Consider the following 25,170-nt stretch of genomic DNA (forward strand, 5'->3'; position numbering starts at 1 on the left):
TTTATTATTGCGAGTGGATTACGTGCAGACACAAAAGGGAATGTGAAGTATGCAGTGGAGTGGGCAGGTTTAATCGTATCTCACAGTATCTGTTTCATTTAGAATTGTATTTTAATCTTACAGCACTGAGATAATATCAATTTTAAACATCTTAAACCTTTGTAATAATACATTTCATCAGATGTTTGCCAGTTTTTTCCTCTTGAAGAGCAGTGAACTCTTTGTGATTGCCAACATACAAGTTGTGTACATTTATTCAGTTGAACTTTTATTGTCTGTTGAAATCAAACTGGAGACCCGGTCACCAATTATCCATGCAAACCATTAGCTCGAAAGGGATCCAAAGTGCATGTGGGTTCTGTTAACTGAGTTTTCACTTTGTCTGTTTGTCAGAAAGATGGTTATTTTCCATGTTCTGCTTCAAGGTTGTTGACCCATAAAATAAGCAGTGTTCGTGTATTAGTATAGGGGTGGGAGCAACGTTTTGTTCTTCCCTTCATGAATATGTCCCAGAAATAATTTTTCCGAAAAGTTGCCTAAATCCTGGTCACAGGGGATAGAACATGTTTGGAGAATTGGAGGAGGGCTGAGAATATGCCACCTTACTGTCTAAGTTGAGCCGACTTTATTTTAACCAAAGGACCCTCTGGACAACCACCACCCACCCACTCGCAAGGGTAGGCTCTCATCACTGGCAGCCTCTGTGGCAGGACACTAAGTGTAACCTCTGTTTTTAAGAGAATCTGCAGAAAGACTTTCAGCTTAGAATCAGGTTAGATTTCCAGGACTGTCTGCAGCAACTGAAAATGTTTCTGTCCCATGCTGACCATTGAACAGCACTCCATCCCTCCAGGACTTCAAGAGTTTTATACCACTGTTAGAAGAGAGTTTTCATTCATCCATCTGATAACAAAGGGGGGTTGTTTGGCTTGCTCCTCAGTGACAGCACAAGAACTGTTTGTTCAGGAAGCCAGGCCAGCCTGAACTTCATTTCAAACAAACTGTCCCTGAATAAGCCATCTTTCTTTCTCCACCCTTCCCTGGCTGCCTACTGCTCTGTGCTTTGCAGCATGAGGATTTCCAAAATGTCTCGATGACTTTGAATTCTGTTTTACTATTGGTAGCTTTATTCCACAGAAAGCAAACTCTCTGGCTTCTGTTGGTGATCATGGCAACACATTTCAAAGCTCATTTTGTTGGTGAGATCCCTGTCAGAAGCATTTTACAACTTTAAGCTATGTGGTTTGTCTGTTCCTTTTTCTTTGTTGTTTGTTTGCACAAAACTCAAACTGTTCTCTAGAAAAGTAGCCTGTTGCCATAATCAATAACAATAGCTGTTTCCATACTTTATAGTATGTAGTCATATGGTCTAAATCATTGTCAGTCATTTCCTCTCCCATCACGTCTTCCAAAAAATGTTGCCCAAACCAAACTGGAAAAAAAAAAAAAGAAAAAAGAAGGAAAGAAAGAAATGAAACCTTGCCACATTCTATTGTATCCATGTCATAAACTCATAAACTACTGAAAGTTAGGGTGCGTGCAAAGATAAGAATCAGACAGTTTCCGCTAACTAATGCTTTTGTTATTACTTTTTTAAACAAAGTTTATTTGGTGCATTTATTTCTTCTTTTGACAGCATGTGGACAATAAGTGGGTTTCTTCATCTAATGAAATAATTGCTTTCCGCAAAGCGCTGTTGAATCCAGTGACAGCAAATCAGTTTCAACGCTTTGTGTCACTGAAAGGAGACCTACTGGAGAACGGAGTGCTCTTTTGGCAAGAGGTACAGAAGTATAAGGTATGGTGGTAAAATGGAGCAATGGGAATATCATTCAATTTGTAAGCAAATGCATCCATTATTGCATATTAGGAGAATTTTAACAAGAATATCTCTAGGCATTTTCTTGTTCATAGTAAAACCTTTTTCACTGTTTAAACTGTTTTTTCTTCAGTGAAAATCCTCACTTCTTAAGGGTAGCGATTTTTAATGACTTGAATGTATTATCCCTGTATTTCTTTATGCTTCTTCAAACTGTAACATTCTTCTGAATCTCTAAAGGGACACTACTAACTAGCTAATGCCCAGATTTTGGTATACATCTGTTGAGCAGTAGAAAATATGTAAACATTAAAATGTTCATTCTGTCTTTATAGTTACATACTGTTAAATAATGGGATTATTGCTGAATTTGGTAATCCCTCAAAAATCAGAGAAAACTTTTAAATTCAATCAAATGTACAGATGTAAAGATAGTATCTACCCAAAAACCTTATATGCACAATGCAGACCCCAGCTCCCTTGCACTCTGTACAGTCACATTTGACTGCAGCTGAGGATGTGGCCAAGATGAAACATGATGGGGAAGGTCAGCAGGGATTGCCTCTCTCCCAAATACATGTCCCTTTGTGAAATTGCTGCTGTGTGGGGTGAAACACAATGGGAAAACTCTGGAGTGAGCAATTAAATCACATTGCAGCCTCCTAGTAGCACCCTGGACTGAATGCAGGGGCACCACAGATCTTTCACTTGTTTCTCATTCCTTTTTGCTTCTGGGATATTGCTTATGCAAAAGTGCTACTGGAGTGCAGAGCCTCTCCTGGGATCCTGAACATAGCCTGTGTACACATTGCAGGCAGGGAGGATGAGGTTAGCTAACATGCTCAGGAATTAGGAGGTAAACACAGTTGATGCTGCAGTAGCACTTAGAGATTCTGCTGCAGGCATGTGGGTGTATTTCTACTGTTTAATTTTATGCATTTGAATTTGAGGTCTGCTTTAGAAGCTGAAGCTCCTCTGTTTTCAGGGGGCAATCTCCCCTCCTCACAGAGTCTCTGATCCCCAAGCGAGGAATCATCGGCTGAAATGCTCTCTGGGGCTGCTGCTGTCTCTCTCTTGGTTACAGAGTGACTAGCTTAGACTAGAAACTTGACATGAAGGCACCTGAAGTTCCATGACATAAATCCTTCTCAAAATATTTGATGTTTTTTCAGATTTGTGACTCTTCATTGCTACATTGTGGAGGATGTGGAAACTTTCTGCAAATTAATGTGGAGTGTAGTTTAGGTTGTTTTCTTTGTGGATCTGCTCTCTGAAGAAAGCCTTCATTGTTTTATGTCCCACCCCCTCTCCTTCATTTATGTTAATTTTATTTGTCTTCTTATCAAGAGAAAGTACAATCTGACCATATTTCTACATGCATGCGATTTGTCATGGTTGGCAGTTGATGCTCTTTATAGAAGCAAAGGGCTGGAGTAGTAGGAGTGTTGTGGGTCAGGCTGAACTGGAGGAATACTGCCAAAGACGGGGGCAGCACTTTACACAGTGCATACTTGTATTGTCTGAGCCCTATCATGCCATCAGTTTAGACAGAACTCCCTTTAGGAATCAATGACTGCATTGCTCCTCGTAACCCATCGGGCTGGCGGCACATCTTGGGACAATCAAAAAACAAACAAAAAATTTTTTAACAAATATGAAGAAATATAACTCTGTGGATCATTTCCATCTGTTCCTCTATGTTCATGTCTCATCCCTCTTCATATCATATGGCTTGTTTGTCTTCCCTCTTACTACAGCTCTCTGCTTTTTCTTCTATGCTAGATGAGCAAAGGAAGCCATAATATATTCTTAGGATATACTGAATATGTTTTTGTATTGCCTTACTTTCTTCATTGTAGCTGTTATCATTCTTTTTTTCCTTCACAAAACTAAAAAGTATTCATAATAAAACAAGCCAGCTCTTTCACATACCACATTTCTGGTTAAAAGCCCTGTTTTTAATTTCTTTGCAAAGTAAATATCCAGCCTCCTATACCAAAACTAAATGCACATTCTTCACTTAGAGAGCTCTCTTCCTGAAAATTCTCTGGAGTGCTCATTGTGTCTTTAGTAGATATATGTGATAATCTCCTAGTGTTATAGAAATCTCTTGATGTTTATGGATAGATGGAAAGTTCGTGTTTCAAAGCGTTTGAAGGAAGTTCTTTCTGAATTATTTTTCCTTCCTGTCGAAGTCCAACGGTAGCATCGTCAGAGTGTGAAAACACAGTAATAAGAGGTTTTACAAGAACAATAGGATCACATTAAAAAAAGTAGAACCCCCCCAGTGTTTCTTTGAGATCTCACCCTTGTACATTCAGGTTTGTTTTGTATTCTGTTCTGCACAGAGTTATTTCAAACACTGAGGTATTGGGAAACTAGAAAATCTTAACGAATAGGGAAACTAGAAGATTTTGATGAATGGAAGATTGTACTGGTAGCTGAAATTGTCCCTTCTTGTGCCAACATTCCTGGTTATAATACCTTGTACCCTCTAAATAATTCCCCTCTTTTCTTGGAGTATTTAGAGCATTTCTTTGTCTTTTAGTTACCATAGCTATGTTGGTCATAGCAGGCTCATTGTGAAAATCAGTGCATTTCACACCTCTAGGTGTGTTTCTCTTTTCAGAAATGCCTCCTATTTGCCAGTAATGTACTTAGACTGAATGCAGGGTAAAAACTATCCTGCCCCATCAGAACGTGCAGGCAGATATTATCACCTAAAAGCAATGATTGCTATATATCTGCATTTGCAAACCAGAAGTCCCACTCATGTCTTAACTATGTCTTTGACCATGCACATTTGCTGTAAGAATTTTGTGCTACGTACTGAAGAAATTTATTGTATAATTATTTTTGTATGACTATTACTCTTTGATCACTGGGCCCCTGTATAAAGGGTCTTGCATCTCTCTCTCCATTGACTGAAAATGCTACTTTTCGACTTTCAGGATTTGTGCCATTCTCATTGTGATGATTCCACAGTCCAGAAAAAGATCACAGCTATTATCGACTGCTTTATTAACTCTGCCGTCCCCCCAGCTTTGCAGATTGACATCCCAACTGAACAAGCAAAGAAGATTCTGGAGCACAGGAAAGAACTAGGACCTTACATTTTTAGAGAAGCACAGGTAAGAAGCTGGGAGAATGTCTGTAACAGATCTGGCTAGAGTCTGTGTGCCTGATTTTAAGGACAGTCTTTGTTGCTTACGTGACAATTTGGACTCCATACATAAGCCTGGGCATGAAGGAGAACACTATAGTCATGCATTTCAATGAAGATTGTATGGTGGAGATCACAGAGAGGCTTCAGATATTTACTGCTCAATAAACTGGACAATCTCTGACAGCTAGCTGATCCTGGAAAGGTGTTATCCAGGTCTGTGTTAGGAATTCTGGCAGTAGAAATTAATTCTGTCTATGTTTTTAATCGCTTGTTCTTTACCACTTGGTTAATGTCAGAGAAGTAATTTGTAGTTAGAAAGTTTGTAGTTTTTGTAGTTTATGAAAAAAAAAATGCAGCTGTGGGTAAAGCACAAAGACAGCTTAACTTACTGAATGTCTTTCCCTTCTTTATTACAGAAAGTTTGTATTAAATGGCTGTAGACAATTTTCTCTCTGATCTTGGTACTAATCAGACTGAACAGCAATTTGTGAACCTTTACTACAGACTTACTATTTTCTTATTCCTTGTTACTGTCTTCTCTGACTTATCTTCTAAACCCAAGAAAGCTAGTTCCTCTTCTTTTCCTATAAAACTGCCACCAACACCTTTAAACATCAACTGTGAGTCCATAAAGTGTTTGGATCACAAAAGATGAATGGTTTGTCAGAGAAAAGGGTTCATATAGGTCCTAAGAGAAATAAGTCTCATTTCAGCCTGTGTAAAACCCAGTGAACTTCAGAAATGTGGCACAAAACCAAGGGAAGAACTTGGCCAAAAAGCTGTGACTGGAACATGACAGTGACTCACATGTCACTTTCAAGTCTGTTGAGCCAGAAGCAGTGAGGTGCTGAGTATGCTCGGCTCCTTTGAAGCCAAGTTTCTCAATGAGAATTAAACATCTAAATAAACTGAAAAATGTGAGCCTTAGTACGTGCAGCAACAGAATTCACTGAGCCCCTCTGTTTGCTTTTCTAAAATTGTTTTTCTTATTCTAGTTCAAAAAAGACCCTGTGAGAGATTATATCATTTAAAAATTATCCAAGATTTGCTCATAGATCTGTAATGTGGTTTAAGAGCCTTTCCAGAGGCAAAAAAGTATTTCCTTTCTCTTAAGGAGGGGAAAAAAAACCCTCTCCCTAATGAACTGAATATTTGAAATACTTGAGCAGAACAGTGGTGCAAAAGCAATTCTACTGGTGTATATTTTATCAGGAATACTTGTAAAAAATGATGGATGTTTTCATTAATGCAAACAATTGTTTAGGGAAGTATAAAAAAAGAAAGTGCCTTTTAACTGTGTTTTAGGAAGATTTCTCACCAGTAATAAACACACTGATGAAAAGCATGTGCCGAGCAAAGCTGGGCTGAAATGTCAGGACACAGTACGTGGGAGGAACAAGGCTGTGTATTCAAAAAGAAATAGTTATTTCATTCTCATGGTAAACTACATTTTATTTTACAGTAAACTCTGTTCTTTTAATATGGTCAAGATTGACTTTCTTTTCTTTCTGCGCAGATGACTATTTTTGCTCTTCTGTTTAAATTTTGGCCAAAATTTTGTAAGTTTCAAAGGAATTTGGCTAGTGACAAAATTCTGCTTGCCTTGGAGAAAAAAAAGGGAAAAAAGATGCGAAAGAAGGAAGGCAAAATAGTAGAGGTAAGGCTCACAAAGTTTCAGGTGACAGCTGATGAACTGCATAAAAACTCCTTCATGAGCGAACATACACGAATTCAAATATCCCTTTCTCAGCCTGATCCAAAGCTACCGAAATCTTTTTGTTAGCATTCAAGCTTTACATGCAACCCGGTCCTAGGGCGATTAGTTCCCAATCCTGCCAATGCATATACATATGTTTAACTTGAAGCAGATGAGTCAATGGAATACTCCTTTCATTAAGCAGAGGGGAAAATGTATTTTGGTCATCTTTTGTGCCAAGAGAAGCGTGAAAAAGAGGGCTGAATTTAAAAAAAAAATCTATGTACGGTCTGTGTACAATGGGTAACTGCAGACCTGTTTGCACTTTCAGTATGTACTGTCCTATTTTAGAATTTACAGTCCTGGGTCACTATTGAAAGCAAAACAAAACAAAGCAAAACCAGATTTCATATCTATTTTTCAGAAGGAGCATTTGAAAAGTCTGCACACTATTTTAAAAAATATTTATGTGCTAATTGCTTTGTATAGTCTTTGTCTTTTCTGGAATATTTCTCAGCTTTGACAGTGAAATTGTTAGACTGTTCACAATGAGTTTCCAGACAGTTTCAGTGCATTAACAGAACTGTGACCTCTACAGCAGAATTCTTGCTTGTAAAATTGTTTTTCTTGGAATTTTATTATTACAATATAATGGATTTTTCTTCTATTGATTATAGGCTTTGCAAAAGTTTATTTTTTACGAAATGTAATTGTTTGGCCAGCTTTGAGGAGAGAACATTCCTTTAAGGGTAGAGGAATTATTGGACTTGCAAACTATCATTAGTAGCATTAAAAGAACTTTACATATTTTAAATACCATGTACACATGTGTTGAGATATTATGATGAGAACCACATGAGTACATGGACAGATAAAGACATATATGCCCGTAAGAACTTGTACACATTGTTATCCTCTTTTAGACACATGAAAACTGAGGACTGGTGAAGTGTTACTCAAGGCCACACACCAATGTCAAGTGAAGTTTAAAACCCAAGAACTCATGTTCCTTTCTCCAAAGCACATTGCCTCCATACGGATATGTCTGGCAAGGCCATTGGCAATACTTACAGTGCAAGAATGCAATATTTCAAAGTAATGCACTTTTGCGTTTTCACAGACTTATTTTTTCCATCTGTTTGTTGCCTGTCTATGAGACTTCTGATTAAGACCAAGGAAGTAAAGAGCAAATCTTGGCCAGGACAGAAGCCTAGCTTTTATGGGGAACAAATGGCAAAGGTGAATTACCCTTCTATAGGATGAGAGGAAATGGCCTCAAGTTGTGCCAGGGGAGGTTTAGATTGGACATGAGGAAAAATGTCTTTACTGAAAGAGTGGTTAACCATTGGAACAGGCTGCCCAGGGAAGTGGTTGAGTCACCATCCCTGGAAGTATTTAAAAGACGTGTAGATGCAGCGCTTGGGGACATAGTTTAGTGGACATGGTGGTGTTGGGTTGACGGTTGGACTCGATGATCTTAGAGATCTTTTCCAACCTTAATGATTCTACGATTCTATGATTCTAAGCTGGGAAATAGCGTAAGAAATTTTAGAAAGTGACAGGCAGAGAATGCAGTTCAGTAAACAGTCTGCAGACTATTCTCACAAAAAACTATCAGTAAACCAGTTACCTTTTAAAATCTCTGGAAAGAATTGGTGGAACAGATAAGTTTTTGAAACCCTTTCCCCGCTCTATTATTGTTTAAAGAATTTGCCATGCCCTGTTCTCTTGCCTGAGATTTCTGTCCCCTCAGTGACAACGTAACTATTCAAATGATTCAGTATCCCTGAAGGATACTGATAAGGTTCATCCGACATAAGCGACAGCAGGTTCACTTGGCAGCTTGTAGGTGGTGATGATTTCTTGGCATTTAAAATAATGTCTATGCTCCTCTGCCCCACCAGGCTCATGTTGAAGGAGAGGAAAGCCCTGGCAAGGGTTAGAAATTATATTTTTTTCTTATATATATACTCCCCCCCCCCCCCAATCAGTTGCCATTTTGGGTTTATGTCAAAAGGAACAATCATGGTCCTGGGGCAGGAATTTTACTTTCTTCCTTCTCACAAATTTGTCCCTGGGGTGTCCAGCCTACCCTGGCTCACCTCACTTTCTGAACTGACTGGATAAGAGTTGGACTTTTATGTATGGAAAATATGGGCAGACAAGGAGGTTTTCACTGGACAATGATGCGTGACTTGGTAGTACTCGACTATCTCAATATTTTTTGTGTGTGCCTATTTATTATTTATGGGGCAAATCCTATCAAAGGCTTCCTGGCAATGGACTCAGTGCAAGGGAGGAGTGGCTGACAGCGAGGGACACCATGCAAGCACTGTACAATGCAGAGACCTCTTTTAAGCTTAGTGTCTGGAAGGCAGGGATGGGTAGGTACAGGGTGAAGTAAGCTCGAACATTCAACATAACGTGATTGCTTCAGTATTGAGCTGAAATAGTTGTTTTAAAAGTTATTGCCTTGGGAGAGTATGGTTTGCTTCTCTGTTTTCACAGATTTGCCCTTAGTGTGGCACAGCTGTATGGGCTCATCTTCGGCCTGTCTGTGGATCTGTTCCGTTGTTAACTGCTAGGTGCACATGCCACATACTTCAAAAAATATCATCAGTCACTTTTTGCAGACTGCCTTGATGCCAGTATTTGTAAATTGTTGTATACACAATTGTATTTTACCTCCAAAATAGATTTTGGATTTTTTGCTTTCAAGTGTACAAAATAGCTTTAACTTACATGGCAAATCTGTTCTTACTCTTTCCATGCCCTTAGCAGAGAAAGGTAGAACCATAAGCATTAACTTTCCTTTTCCATGTTTCTCTCATCTCTCTTTAAGCTTCTTAGCAGTAAGCTTGTTTGTTAGTAAGTGGTGTAATGTCATGGGATATGACATTGCCATAACATTGCCTAATTTATTATGAGAAGACATTATTAAAGACCTCATTTAATTCACCATTCTCACTGAGAAAGCTAGCAAACATAAACTGTAGTATATTAGTATACACACTATTTCTGTATTTGCTTTGGCATCCCTGTTCCATCAATTGAGTGTGCCACAGAAGTTAGTAAGCCTGCTCTGGAGAGAAGATAAACACCACGCTGCCTGGGAAATTCTACACCCAAAAGTCACCCTTCTAGATGATGGGTCCATAGGACAGTGGGGATGATAAGGAAGGAAAAGGCACCTTGGGAGCAATGATGTAGGATATTCTGATCCTTTTCCAGATCTTTCAGGGACTTTCTGAGTGACTTTGGGAACCATTTGACCTCTCTTTTTTTCTTTCTCATTTGCAACATGGGAGGGTTATATTGCTCGCCTCATGGGGATGTTGTGGGGTTAATTATGTGAGGTTAAATATGAACATTGATTAATGTTCATAAAGAGTTTTGGGATCATCAGACAGAATGTGCAAATGTGCAGCCTTAATAAAACACTAAAACAACATGAAAATGACAAATAGTTAATCACTAGAATGGTTTACCAAGGGTTACAATGCCTTGTCCTTCACTGTAAATGTTTTAAATGAGATCGCCTGTTTTCCTAACATATATACTGTAGCTCATTCACAGCTACTGGACCAAGCTGGAATTAATAATGAGAAATCCTATGTTCTACATTTATACCTGAGGCCAAATCAGAGGATCACAATGGCCTCTCTGTCCTTAAAATATGTTCTATTGCAGGTCTGCCCTCTCACTTAGCTATATTTTGGAGCAGCTATTGAATCTGAAAGGAAGATATTCTGCAGGAGTGTAGAGGTCAGGAAACTTTGATTAGGACAAAGAAATGCTTTAAAAAAGCAGTATCTTCTGCTATTTTTTATTATGCCCAACATGATGAATTACGAAACTGGGCATTACAAAACATTACAAAACATATGACACTATCTCGTTTCCAATGACAATTTTTGCTTCCTCAGACTTTGCTTTTTACTTCAGCTCAGTAACTATTGTTTACGTCTAATTTACTTCTTATTATTGCCAGGGTAAAGAAGCGGGAACAAAACTCATCAGTCTGTCAAGCAGTGCTTTGGTAGATGAGATTGGTGTGGAGAGAGGACCAGCATCATTTTCAAATGGATATGGGTGGCAGGTGAATAATAAACATGTTGCTACAGATATCATCATTCAAGAGAGATAAAATGATCTTGGGAGAATGGGAAGGTGGGGTTTGGTATTGCATACTACTATCACATGGTTCTTTGATAACTGTTCATTCTTCTACAATTAACTTCACTGTTACAAGTTTACCTACCTTACAGGTGATTTTTTTTCTTTCTTTATTAATTTTTTTAAGATTTAGGTTCTGAGTAGTATTAATATCTAACAACCTATTAAGCTCTTTAGGTGTGTATGTTTAAAAAGAATCTTTATTTAAAGATAAATTGAAGAAAAGGAAGTTCACTTCTGGAATAAGCAGCTTTTCATTATTTGTGAAATTCATATCCTGAAAGAATTTGGTTTAGGCTTGAGTCCTGTTCTGCTCATATGTCAAAAACTGAAGCCAAACTCATTTAGGAAAGCTAGGCATTTGAATAGAAAATCTGATGAAAATAGCTCTTTAGTACTTCTTCCAGAACAACTCTCATGATGCATCAAATCTGTAGTGAAAAGGTAACAGTCATTTTACTGGAGAAACAGGAAGAATAGACATGCCACCTCAGGCATATCAAGGGATCATTCATAGCTGAGTTGACACTGCCATAACATAACGGGGAATCTGTGCAACCACATAATCACAGCTATGTCATGCGATGCGGAAGCAAATCACACTTTGGCCACTGCTTGTATTCCATAGAGCTCTTCCCATGGCATTACGTTAGCGATGAGCAGAATATAGAAACAGGCAGTCTGCAATACCCCCAAAATCTGAAACCACAGTGCAAACTGCATAGTTAAGCTCACATTCTTATCCCTTAAATGGACCATTTTACTTTTTCTCATACCTATTAAAAAAAAAGTGAGTTGAGTGAGCCAGTATATCAATATCAAACGCCTAAGCCCTCAAGAAAAGGCAGGTAATTGCAGAAAGAGCAATAATCTTTTACAGAGCAGTTTCTTCTCCAAGCCCCTTTCTGCTATAGAAAGATGCTAGAAGTTCTTCTTACTGAGTTATGACATGACAAATTGGCCCCAAGCTTCTCATGCTGTAAGGAAAAAAAAGGCCAAATAAAAGTACAGTTCCCATACTGATTTGGGAGAGTGACCTAAAATTTACATGGAACCTGAACTGTGGTTGTTGCAATGTAAAGAGCAACATCTGTTCCTTAGAAAAGGAAAGGATGACATCTCCAGTTGATCTGCCTCTAGTGGTAGCAGCATTCTGCTGGAGAGGGCAGGCAGAAAGAACTGTGAGGCTAATGAGACCTTAAATGATTTGAGAAAGGACACTCTGGAAGGATGTGGCAGGGAGATAAAATCAAGTCCTCAGTAGCACAAAAGACTGATACTTTGGGAGGGGAAAGGTCTGCTGTATTTAGGTTTTGAAGATGAAAGGAGAGAGAATAGGACTCAGACCAGGGATGGAGAACAAATGAATGTAAACATCGTATCTGTCAAACTTGCTTAAATTGCATTTCATGGTGTTTTGAGATTCGCTTATTTGCAGCAGTATTATTTTTCCCATGATTCCAGTATTGTCATGACAAAACTTCTCTTCTTAATAATTGTGATTATTCAATACAGGGATATAACATAAACAAGTTTTTTGTCTCACTGTTGAAATGGACCAGGAACTACCAGTGATATGGTCTGGAGGCTGATGGTTTTTAATGGTTCTTGCAGGCTTCCTGGTCATATTCCAAGTACATAGAAGCCTTGGAGCAGGAGAGAATACTCCTTAAAATGCAAGAAGATCTGGAGGAAAACTCATCATCATTCCCTACAGGTTGTTAACCAAGCTCTGTAGTTTAGGAGGACAAGCTTATAGCTTTGGTGAAATTCTCTCAGTATAAGGACTTTGTTTGCTCTCCTTTGGAGTTGTGTACATAAACCTCTGCCTCTCTTATGCTGTCTGCAGGGGAGTTGCTCTCTGCACCATACTCGTGAGTGATAAGTTTTCTAAGAAAGGGAAAGTGAAAGTTGCAGGGTATCAGCATCGCCTTTACTGCACAGGTCCTACTGCAGAGAGGAATATGGCCATTTCTTCATTCTGCAGAGTGACATGGCAATCCTGTTTGGTTCACTTACATATTTCACCTCCCTGGCTTCTTGTGCTTCATCAACTTACATACAACCAGAGAGATGAAATTTTTTTCTCACCAGTTTGTCAGTATGTTTTCAGGGGATGTAAGAGGCATTGCTTCATCCTTGTTTCAGCTGTGAATATCCTCTTAGGTCTTCCCCAAGGATATTATGACCTGTTTGTTCATTAAATAGCTCCATTTAGCAGTAGGGCTAGCAATAGCACCATGTAATATTAAACCCCATCAGTTTCCCATCATTTTAATTTTCTTTCCATATGCAGGTACCTCATCTATGTCCTTCCCGAAGCCTGGAAACTCCGAAAAATCCACCATTTCTCCACAGAGTAGTGTGATTTTGGAGAAACACTCAAATCTTCCCAAGAAACAGAAAGTGAGTACCAGCCTGCCAACAAGTGTGCTTTGAAATTTGGATTCTTACAAGTTAGTTTTCCTGCTGTCAGTGCTGATGTTCATTAGTAGCAAGTTATCCCACTCCAAATCATGTTTAACTGAAGCTGTAAAGCCTCAACATGAAGGTAAGATTATTTCTCACTTCAACCATCGTTAGTGGACCTAATGTTGACCAGATGGAATTTTGTTGCAAAATGCTAGTCTCTGAAATGCAGTCATCTAAGCTTTCCAGTTAAAATATTTTAAATAGGAGCATGAGATGGCTGGAGGAAGCTCAGACCCCATGGTGTTACTGGCAAGGGCCTGACACAGAACTAGCAATAGATCATCTCTGCTGAAGCCAATTAAATATTAGAATGGGAGAAAGAAGTGGGACAGTGAAGAGATCTGATAAAGACAGAAAAACAGATTTTGCTTCAAAGCTTGAATTCCTAGATGGAAGAATCCCCTGGAGGTTTTGCTTTGTTTTTTTAAGCCTATGCTGAAATTAGATGGACTTAAAAAAATTAATAGAACTTGGACTATTGCTCCCCTTCCTTCTCTGCTCCTCCTTCCTCTTCTAATTCTGTATTTCAATGCTGCTATTTTAGGCAAGTTGGTGTCCTGTCCTTGCTAGGCCTCCTAAACTTCCCAGTGCCTGAACATATTCTTCCTGTGGCAGCATTTTTTGTATGTGGCTTCAGAGAAAACTGCAGCATTCCTTGGTCTTCCCTCACGTTCTCTTTCTGCCCTCTTATCACCTCCTCTAGTTGCAGTTAAAGTCATCCAGTCACCTTGGACCTTATGCACCTCTGCAGGTGTTACTATATTTCATACATTTATGCCTTTTGTACTGCAGCTCTGCTTCACATGCAGCTATATCAGTGTGGAGAGTCCTTGCGCAGGGGCTTTGGTCCTGCTCTGTAGCTGAGAAACCTCCAGCTGGGTCCAGTGCTCAAAGAATCATAGAATCATAGAATCATTAAGGTTGGAAAAGACCTCTAAGATCATCGAGTCCAACCGTCAACCCAACACCACCATGCCCACTAAACCATGTCCCTAAGTGCTGCATCTACACCTCTTTTAAATACCTCCAGGGATGGTGACTCAACCACTTCCCTGGGCAGCCTGTTCCAATGTTTAACCACTCTTTCAGTAAAGACATTTTTCCTCATGTCCAATCTAAACCTCCCCTGGCGCAACTTGAGGCCGTTTCCTCTCGTCCTATTGCTTGTTACTTGGGAGAAGAGACCAACACCCACCTCACTACAACCTCCTTTCAGGTAGTTGTAGAGAGCGATGAGGTCTCCCCTCAGCCTCCTTTTCTCCAGGCTAAACATCCCCAGTTCCCTCAGCCGCTCCTCATAAGACTTGTTCTCCAGACCCCTCACCAGCCTCGTTGCCCTTCTCTGGACACGCTCTAACACCTTGACGTCCCTCTTGTAGTGAGGGGCCCAAAACTGAACACAGTATTCGAGGTGCAGCCTCACCAGTGCCGAGTAGAGGGGCACGATCACTTCCCTACTCCTGCTGGCCACACTATTTCTGATACAGGCCAGGATGCCATTGGCCTTCTTGGCCGCCTGGGCACACTGCCGGCTCATGTTCAGCCGGCTGTCGACCAACACCCCCAGGTCCTTTTCCTCCAGGCAGCTTTCCAGCCACTCTTCCCCAAGCCTGTAGCGCTGCATGGGGTTGTTGTGGCCGAAGTGCAGGACCCGGCACTTGGCCTTGTTGAATCTCATGCAGTTGGCCTGGGCCCATCGATCCAGCCTGTCCAGGTCCCTCTGCAGAGCCTTCCTACCCTCGAGCAGACCAACACTCCCGCCCAACTCGGTGTCATCTGCAAACTTACTGAGGGTGCACTCGATCCCCTCATCCAGATCACTGATAAAGATATTGAACAAGACCGGCCCCAAAACTGAGCCCTGGGGAACACCACTCGTGACCAGCCGCCAACTGGATTTAACTCCATTCACCACAACTCTCTGGGCCCAGCCGTCCAGCCAGTTTTTTACCCAGCGCAGAGTACACCTGTCTAAGCCGTGAGCCGCCAGCTTCTCTAGAAGAATGCTGTGGGAGACAGTGTCAAAGGCCTTACTGAAGTCCAGGTAGACCACATCCACAGCCTTTCCCTCATCCACTAGGCGGGTCACCTGGTCATAGAAGGAGATCAGGTTGGTCAAGCAGGACCTGCCTCTCATGAACCTGTGCTGGCTGGGCCTGATCCCCTGGTTGTCCCGCACATGCCTTGTGAGTGCCCTCAAGATGAACCACTCCATAATCTTTCCCAGCACCGAGGTCAGGCTGACAGGCCTGTAGTTCCCCAGATCCTCCTTCCGGCCCTTCTTGTGGATGGGCGTCACATTGGCAAGCCTCCAGTCATCCGGGACCTCCCCCGTTAACCAGGACTGCTGATAAATGATGGAGAGCGGCTTGGTGAGCTCCTCTGCCAGCTCCCTCAGCACTCTCGGGTGGATCCCATCCGGCCCCATAAACTTATGAGCATCCAGGCGGCGTAGCAGGTTGTTGACTGCTTCCTCTTGGATTATGGGGGGTTCATCCTGCTCGCCGTCCCTGTCTTCCAGCTCGGGGGGCCGAGTACCCTGAGGATAACTGGTCTGCCTGTTAAAGACTGAGGCAAAGAAGGCATTAAGTACCTCAGCCTTTTCCTCATCCTCGGTGACAATGTTCCCCCCTGCATCCAATAAAGGATGGCGATTCTCCTTGGCTCTCTTCTTGTCATTAATGTATTTGTAAAAACATTTTTTGTTGTCTTTAATGGCCAGATTCCATTCTAGCTGGGCTTTTGCCTTTCTCATTCCCTCTCTGCATGACCTAACGAGATCCCTGTACTCCTCTTGAGTTGCCGGCCCTTCTTCCACAAGTGATAAACTCTCCTTTTTTTCCTGAGTCCCAGCAAGAGCTCCCTGTTCAGCCAGGCTGGTTGTCTTCCCTGCCCGTTCTTCTTACGGCGTATGGGGACAGCCTGCTCCTGCGCCTTTAAGACTTCCTTCTTGAAGAACGTCCAGCCTTCCTGGACCCTTTTGCCCTTCAGGACCGTCTCCCAAGGGACTCTCTCAACCAGCGTCCTGAACAGGCCAAAGAGGACCTACAAGGTAGCTGCAGTCCTTGCTGCAGCCCAGCCCAGCAGTCCCTGGCCCACCCTGTTATTCAAAATCTGAGAGCTGCATTCCTGCCAGGCATCAGGCTGTGGTACGGGCAAACACAATGAGAAAGTAGAGGTCTTGAGCGGTTTGAGAGGTCTTTCCCACCAGCTTCAGTTGCGGCCTGCTCTCCAACACCACTGGAAATTTGCCTGCCCTGCCCCTTCCCTCCCAATAGCTCAAGTGTTCCCACTGCCTTTGAGTGGTTTCCTCTTCTTCCATCATGACCCTCTGGCGGTTCTCCTCAATTATGATCTCTGCGGTGATCTGATCACTCTGCTGGTGGGGTGAGATATCTACAAAAGACCTCCACTGCTCTTGATGGGACAGCTTCTCTCCACTTTGTTACAGAGGAGGTCACACCTTGTGTATTGGGTATAAATAGCAAGGTGCTGGCAGTGGGGGGCTGCATGGGTGGCCTCTGTGAGGAGAGGCCGGGGCTGCCCCGTGCCAGACACAGCCGGTCCCAGCCGGCTCCAACCGACCCACCACAGGGCACAACTGAGCCCAGCAGCCAAGGTGGTGGTGCCTCTGGGAAAGCGTATTTAAGAAAGAGCAAAGTAAGTCAGAGAGAGGAGGACAGAATAAAAAGAGTGAAAAACAACAGAGGGAACACCAAGGCCAGAGGAGGAGGAGGAGGTTGAGGAGGAGGAGGTGCTCTATGGTGGATCAGATATTCCCTGCAGCCTGTGGAGGACCCACGCTGCAGCAGAGGAAAAGAGTGAGAAGGAAGACAGGGCTGCCCATTGCCTCACTGAAGGGACTGAGTGTAACCTGTGGCGATAACAAGGAGTGGAGGAGAGGTGCTTGGAGTGAACTTGATCCTGGGAAAGGTGAAGGAAAAGTGTTTTCTCTAAGTGTGTAAATGTTAGTTTCTTCTTTTTCTTGTTTTTGTTTCCCACTACCTGAATCAGTAATGGCTTATTCTAATTGGCAATAAATTAATTTCCCCAATTTGAGTCTGTTTTGTCTGCAACAGTAATTGGTAAGCAATTTCCCTATCTTTATCTTGACCCACAAGCTTTCTCTTTCCTGTTTTTCCTCTTTTCTCCCCTTGTCCTGTTGCAGAGGGCAGGGGGGAATGAGTGACTGAGCAGCTGGGTAGGAAACTGGCTGCTAGTGTGAGGGCCAACCCAACCACACCTTGTTTCTCTCTTTTTGATGCATTTATTGAAGAACTGTTCTGACTACTTCAACTGGCTGCAACACAGCAATGACATTCTGTTACCTTTTGCAGGCAGATTAAAATCTCTCTGAGGAAGGGACTGCAGAGACATTCAATGGAGGTGGGCAGGAGATACAAAAATAATGTGCATACAAGGTTTGTACTTATGTTTCCAGAGCAAAGATGGCACCTTGGAATATTATTAAGAACCATGGGACGTTAGTCAAGGGTAGAAAAGAAAAATCTTCCAATGTGTTCCATATCAACATGATTGTGATACTGACTCCTGTGTTACTCATTTGTTTAGTAGTACACCCTGAGGCTCAAATCAGAGTAAGATTCCACTGAAATATGCATGGTACAAACAACTAGGTGGTCTTGGTCCTAAAGATCTTACAGTCAAACCCAGTTCTTAAGTGTCTGATCTAATGAATAAGTAAAACACTGCATTGAACTTACAGCCCTGAAGCAGTGTGTCTTGGCACACTAAGCTCTCAGTATTGCAATTCACACAACTTCTATTCATCAAGGATAACTCATGAGGTGTCTGAGCTATCATAAAATCAAACCCTGTTGTGGTTTGCTACCAATCCAGTCTGATTCCTGGCCCAAAGTACACCTTCTGCCTCATTTCTGAATTTTGATCCACAAGAAAGGCTTAAAATACATCAGGACACAGATGCGATTGAGAACTTCTGTAAAACGTCATTCCTCCCAAGGCATTACTCACCGGAAGGTTGCAGGAGCTCATAGCTCTTGCGTAGCTCTCCCTACTTCCTTGCTTCTTTTTACAATTTTAAGAGTTTTTAAAAGACTTGGGGCAGAGGTGATGTTGGGACTAGGGCCAAAGGATTAATTGGGGAGTTAAGAGGGGGCAGGGGCAGAATTAACTGCTAGGCAGGAGACAGGATGATGATAGACTTCTCCACATTTTTCAGACCGCTTTAAACACCAGTCCCCAGCCACAAAGTTGTTGGCTCCATTCTTCTCTACATGTGTGTAATGCAGAGAAAGGCAGATCAGCAAGCTCCAGCTTGCTGAGTTCCCAAGGACTACCCGAATTAGGGATGGGATTGTCTTCCGCTACCCCTCCCAACCTCTTGGACAAGAAGAACGATCCACACAGCCCTCTCTCAGTGGTCAGAAGTAAAGGTCCTTCACTTGGAGCTCTAAGATCATGCTGCTAAGGACCTTCATGAGTGCTTTCCTCCTCAGTGTGGAGTGACAGCTAAGGACAACTAATAGTCCTTTTCTTTTTCACTCTTGACACAATGACCAAGAATTGTATGGGATTTCCTTTGGGAGTTGCTTCAGACAGGCTGGCAGGGAAGACAGGCACTCTTTTTATGGATACAGCTGCCCTGCTCATATATCCTTGCAGAAGGAGCAAGGGAGATCATTGGTTCAGTTCCTACTTTCCCCACAGTTCAGACAGAGTTTGCTTCGTGCTTATCTCCATTCCTTCTGTGTTTGGGTTGTTTGCTCGTGTGACATTGCCTGAGAAAGACATCTTGGGTGGAAGCCACAAGGGAGTAAAACATAAAATTCTTGTCCCTGTTTTTCATGTTTTCCCAAATTTCACAGACGCACTAAACTTTAATGCTCAGTACATCTGACCAGGGTGAAATGTAGCATCTTGTAGTGAGCAGAGCACATGTGGTACTGTGTGGCCTACCGTTCATTAATGTGAAAGGCAAAGAAGAATCATGAAACGCCATAAATGCAGTGATGTATGTCAGTCTAAAAAACATGTGAAAGGCCACTTTCTACTGCTGTGGTCAGTACAGTGCACGCAACCAAATGCTGGAGCGCGGCAGTCAGTTTCTGTTTTGTTATATTCTTGCCTTCATGGCGTTTTGAGACAGTTAAATAACATGTAGACAATGCTTATCTTATGCTGGTAGCTTTGACTTGAATCATACTTGGATTACTTCTAAAATGAAAAATATTATCCAGATATTTGTCACAGATGATAAAACTCCTTGTGAATATGTTCCAGCCTTGCCAAATTGTTAACGAAAATTTACCAGTCCCCACGCAAAAACTACTGTCCCAGACAGTTACTATGATTAATACCATACAAGTCTATCGAACTTAAAAACAAACAAAAAAAAGTACTTCGTGTACTTCAATGTGTGAGTAGAATTTTGCAAACTGGCTCTATCCACTCAAATTTCTGCAAACCGATGATAACCCTCCATCCAGTCTGCAGTTCTGACTCCATGTTAACTGAAATATATATGCGTGTATATATATATATATGCATGTGTATGTCTATATACATGCACATGCACAGTCATTTATAGGCCATGTCTTTAGTATGCAACTGAGGAGGATCACATGTATTAGTAATGCTAGAAACACGTCATATCATTATGCCCATTTTATGTGTTAATTTTAAAGAAATAGTGAGCAATTGGACAGGAAATATATTGAGACAGGGACCCTTTCATTTCTGGGTTACTGAATCTAATCTGCTGCAATGGCAGATACCCCGTAAGTGCTATTTGGTGATACATCTAAAACAGAATAGTGGTTTTAGTCTCGTCCCGAGGGACCAAGTAATGACTATTGCCAGTTCCAGCAGAGAGCCTGAGAAGTGAACAGGTATAGAGACTAAGTAAATGTTATTGTTCTAAATGATGACTTTCTAACACTTCAGAAAGCTTGCACTCCTATTGCCTTTTTATCTTGTTCTTGAGACCTATTCTCTCTCAGGTTGCTGACCTACCACCTATGTGAGCTCAGCAGTTTTAAAAGGCTAGAAAAGTTTTACTCAACAACCCTAGCACTTCTCCCTTTAGATAACTAAAACTTTATTCCTTGTTATTTTAACTACGTATACTTTGGGACTTTCAGAAGTCTACAGCAGAGCAACAGTTCTCTGTGGAGTTTGCTGCTACAGACAATAAAAACAATTCTCTTTTCAGAAACCTGCAAACCTAGAAACTCTTCTGGATGGATTTATGCTTTAGTGGCGTTCAAAATACACAATCCAATCATATACATTCAGACTTACTTTTGTTGTTTACTCCCAAGTAACGCAACATATTGGGACTATTTTGGAATTTTTTTAAGCAGTCATTTGGATTCATAAATATTTACACTTAGATGCTATTACTGTGTATTTCACTTTTGTCTCATCAGACCTGCCATGTTTATTAAAACATTTTATAATCTTTGAGGGTGCAGTCTTGAAGTTGCTCATTCAAATACTTTTGATATCAACACAAGCTGTGACCATGCACTTCAGGAAGGGGCTTTATACATTTTGCTTTGACTTCTCTCCTGCTACTGCATGACACAAAGTGTCAGACTATGAGATGAATTCCTGAAAATATGTAGTGCTGTATTATGTTATTATGGTGCATACTTACAATAGTTTACAAGAGTTGTAGTGGTGGTCACTAGGCCATTTTAAAAGGGGCAAAATGCTTTCTCATTTGTGTCTGTACAATGCTGCTCTGCCATTGCCTCCATACTCCTCGTGATCCCTTTTTAGTGGCTGTTTCTTAAAGTAATATTAATGGGGAACAGTCTTAGACTCTGAGCTGTGGATTTGTTTGTCCCTTTAAAGGTGTGGAAATCTAGTATTTAATCATCAGGCATTGAGATCAGCAACAAAGAGAGGTGCTTTGCAGACACAGGAGCAGACCCAGTTTCTATTATTGTTTCTCTTATTATACAGTACTGGGTGGCCAAGGCCAGACTGGTTTGTGCCACACCTTCTACATCTTTTACATGAGAAGAATCATTGTGACTCACTTTGCAAATATGTTTGACTTAAAAAAAGAGAAACCTGCATTAATGAAGTCTACAGATAAAAGCATCAATGAACTGGGTATTTTCATAAATGTGGGACCCTCAGTTTCCTGCTGTTGAGAGTACTGAAAAACGGCAGGTGTCCCTTCGTTGCTCCTTTAGCCCTATACAGTATTACAGACCTGGGGACATTTTCTATCCTCTACCACTTGTACACTTGTGAAATGGCCAGCTTCAATCCCACCCAAAACTATTGACTTTAGCTTGTGTGTGTGTAAAAATGATTGAAAAGAGACCAGATGTTTCAAAGTTCCGTCCCAAACTTAGGAAAGAAAATCCTTAAATTATTTATGTTTCTAATGTTAAATACTGGGCAAAACTGGTCACTGTGCAGCTGTATGTGGCCAATGGAGCTGCAGTAATCCAGCTTGAATTTGACCTGTTTAAACTGTCCCATTACATTCAACTGATGATTTTTGTTACTGCCTTTTTATAGAAATGCTTTTAGTCAGTCATTGTGAATCATGTCTGAATACAGCTAAGATGGGGTTAAATGGTATTTTTTTTAAGCTCATGGAACATTGCTGGTTTTAATACATTCAGTAGTTGCTGTAAAAATGTTAGGGAAAGACAGGTTTGAACAAAAATTTTAGATCTGGATCTGTACTCACAGTTCAAACCTACCTCTAATGGCCTGATTTGGAGCATTCCCAGGATTTCAGAGAGTTGTAATTCACATCTAACGTGTTTCTAACTCCTTCATGCATGATTGTTTGAATGTGCACTTTTGGAACAGGTCCATGTCTAACAGGCTAAATTGTAGTTCCCAAATCAGAAGCCACATGGTATTGCTATATAGTTTTTTATTTTTCCTCTTATTAGGTACCCTTCAAATAAGGTTCGGTCAGTCCAGCACATTGGATTAATACAAAACACCAAAGTCTACCCTTTTTACCTAGCTGCTAACGAACTCATACATTTTGATTTCTACCAGTGATGTAGTAAAGTATTTGCACAATGGCCACAATGGATACTTCTCTGCCAAGTAATAATTTATCAGAGCGCTGGAGCAGATTGGATTTATGCAGGACCCACTAAGCTGTCCTAGTATGGTAAGGACAGTCAAGGTATAGATGAGATTCTCTTATTTTTAATATTCATTGAGCCAGGCTAATTTATATGTCAAGCGCAGGCTGCATTTACTTGGATTTTCCTCTATTTCTCTACTAATTAAAATATTTTAGTTTCATGGTAACATATGTAGAAGCGTTGACAACAGCATTGCTTATTCCACATGTTAATTATGTATTTGTTCAGAGTATGCTGATGAACTGTATGCATTTCTCACGTTAAGTCTGCATTTCATGTCAAAGGAAAAGTGGCAATGTAGTAAGTGGATTTGTGCTTTTAATTTTAGATATTTTTTTTCCTCTAAAACAATCTTGTACATGATTCCTCTGTACCATATGCGTTTGAAAATCTTTTGTTGGCAAGAAGTTTAAAAAGAAAGTAATATTCGCTTCTCAGAAAAGGATTTTTGAACAAAGCAAAGCAATTGTGCCATTAATGAGAAAGTTAAATGAAACAAATGACAAGGCAAGCAAGAAAAAAACACAGCATCACACTCAAGGAATGCACAGGCACACAATAGCTTATGCAATATTCCCCATCTGTCAAAGTCAGTAAATACAGAGATTTCACTGGAAATATTCATTATAATAGGCCATGGTGCCTATGGCTCAGTAAATACAATCAACAAGCTTTTAGCATTCTTAGTAGTTTTCACCTGTAGGCAACTAAATGAATTTCATCCCAGCTGTGAGACCCAACTGATCAGTACTGGTTTTGTAAACCCCAGACCCTGATTGGTTTGAATACCACTCATTCCTGAAAAAGGTACTTTAGGAATCGAATCTGTCGCATCTCTAGAGTAATTCACACCTTTACAGTTTTGTATGTGTGTGTATGCAGGCATGTATATATGTCTATAAAATCTGTACTTCATGGATTTGTGTGTGCTTGTGTGCATATACATACACACTATACACATATATGCAGAAAATTACCTTGTTTGGTAAACTATTTTACTGTCATAATCACATAGGGCTTAAATTTTGTGTATATCATCTTTTTCCTAATACAATATTCCAACCATTTTCTTCTGTATTTTTTTTAAATGAAGGTCTTTGTCTTTCATTAAAATGTTTGGATTTGTACTCACTTCCGTTGGAGAGGACAGAGCCATTACACTTGCTTTGTTGAGGAATACAGCTCTTTCCAGAGGTCTGCACGGCTGCTGGAAAGAGAAAATAAATGCACTTTTGGGGAGTTCTTTTTCCTCTAGTAAGCATATGCAAGAAAAGTATTAACTTCCTCTGTGTTTTTTCTCCCAAATGAGAAAGTAATTAACAGCACGTGTTGGGCCATTCACTAAAGACTACGATAAATGATTGACTATTTTCAAGCTAATGAACTGAATGCTTGATCTAAAAAAGGAGAGTGTGTATGATTATGTTCATCTTCGTTACGACCTTCCAGTTCAAAGATCATCTTAACTCCTGGCTGCCTGATCCTGAAATTTGCTGAATGTATTGAAACTCGTTCTCTTAATTCATGTCTTCAGAGGTGCTCAGCACCTGGCAGTAGTAGGCCTTTCCTCCAAAGGATGAAAACAGTGATTTTTTTTTTTTTTGAGTGAAACACCGGGAAAGCACGGCTTTGTCACTGCAGCCCCACATGAAAGTGTATTAAAAAAAACCAAAGCAAAACAAAATCAAAACACAGAAATACATAGGCTTAGTTGGGCTTGCCAAGATAATGTAGTACTAATCACAGACTGTATTCTGAGACAATAGTTAAGCATTGGAAACAAACTGCCCAGAGAGCTTTTGGTATCCTTATTGTCATCAGAGGGGTTCTAAAAAGAGATAAGATACGCACATCTGCCAGGATTGACTAAGTATTTTCAGACTTATTTTGGGGCAGGGGAGTGAGTAGATGAACTCTGGAGGGACTTATTTTCTCTGAATCCATATTCAGGTTGTTCTGAACGCAAAAGCTTAGCCTCTGCTAAGGAATCTTATGAGAGTCAAGGGCTGTGACACTTCATTTGCTCTGCACCCGAAACTCCCACTGAAGCCAATTATTCAATCTAATTTAACAAAGACCACAGCTTCTCTGGCTGTGCAATTGTTGGTAACCATCAACAAACTGATTCATCTACAATTGGGCCAAATGTTACAAAATCTGTTTCTGAGTTCTTGTTTGTACCCCCATCATAAGATTACACCAAAATTAAAGCATGCAGTACTTGAACGAACTTCAAAGGCTGAGCTTGCACTTCTAGCTAGTTCAGCCTTTTTATTGGTTCATGTTTTCCATTTGGCTTCAACATCCTGTTCCTTACTGATACCCTTCTAGAGTTTCATTTACAAATATTACGTCCCTGGTTAGTGAGCCATGCTAATTAATACTGTGGTGGAGGCTATGGATTATAGTAATCTCATGCCTCCTGCTTGGAAAAACGCTGCAATTTTTCCAGACGTTTACATGTAATGCCATATTGAACATGGCCAAATTTGTCTTAGGAAAATGTATCCTGAACTCATTTAATCAAAATATATTTAACTAAGGTTGCTTATGCTGTTATCTATTGCCAGTTTTGCTAATCATGAAGCTCAAAAATTTCAATGCAGTAGAAACCCGAGATCCACAATTTCCTAATTAGATTATTTCAAACAAAACAGTAAAGTTAAACCAGGCTGGTTTGAGTATACATATTTTTAAAAGATTATGCCAATAACAAGTTTGTTAA

At 40.7% G+C, this 25,170-nt stretch overlaps 1 protein-coding gene across 1 annotated transcript in view; it reads left to right on the forward strand.

The window, feature by feature from the left end:
* RGS22 (regulator of G protein signaling 22) overlaps positions 1-17,702 on the forward strand; it is a 64,787-nt gene extending 47,085 nt beyond the window's left edge. The window contains exons 21-27 of the mRNA XM_076332157.1: positions 1,637-1,798; positions 4,771-4,950; positions 6,502-6,663; positions 10,673-10,780; positions 12,472-12,574; positions 13,154-13,263; positions 17,667-17,702. Coding sequence (XP_076188272.1) covers positions 1,637-1,798; positions 4,771-4,950; positions 6,502-6,663; positions 10,673-10,780; positions 12,472-12,574; positions 13,154-13,263; positions 17,667-17,675 — 834 coding nt within the window. The 3' untranslated portion in view covers positions 17,676-17,702. The remainder of the gene's footprint in view (positions 1-1,636; positions 1,799-4,770; positions 4,951-6,501; positions 6,664-10,672; positions 10,781-12,471; positions 12,575-13,153; positions 13,264-17,666) is intronic.
* The last annotated feature ends 7,468 nt before the right edge of the window (positions 17,703-25,170 follow it).

The sequence above is a fragment of the Aptenodytes patagonicus genome, chromosome 2 (assembly GCF_965638725.1).
Source record: "Aptenodytes patagonicus chromosome 2, bAptPat1.pri.cur, whole genome shotgun sequence".
Taxonomy (NCBI): domain Eukaryota; kingdom Metazoa; phylum Chordata; class Aves; order Sphenisciformes; family Spheniscidae; genus Aptenodytes; species Aptenodytes patagonicus.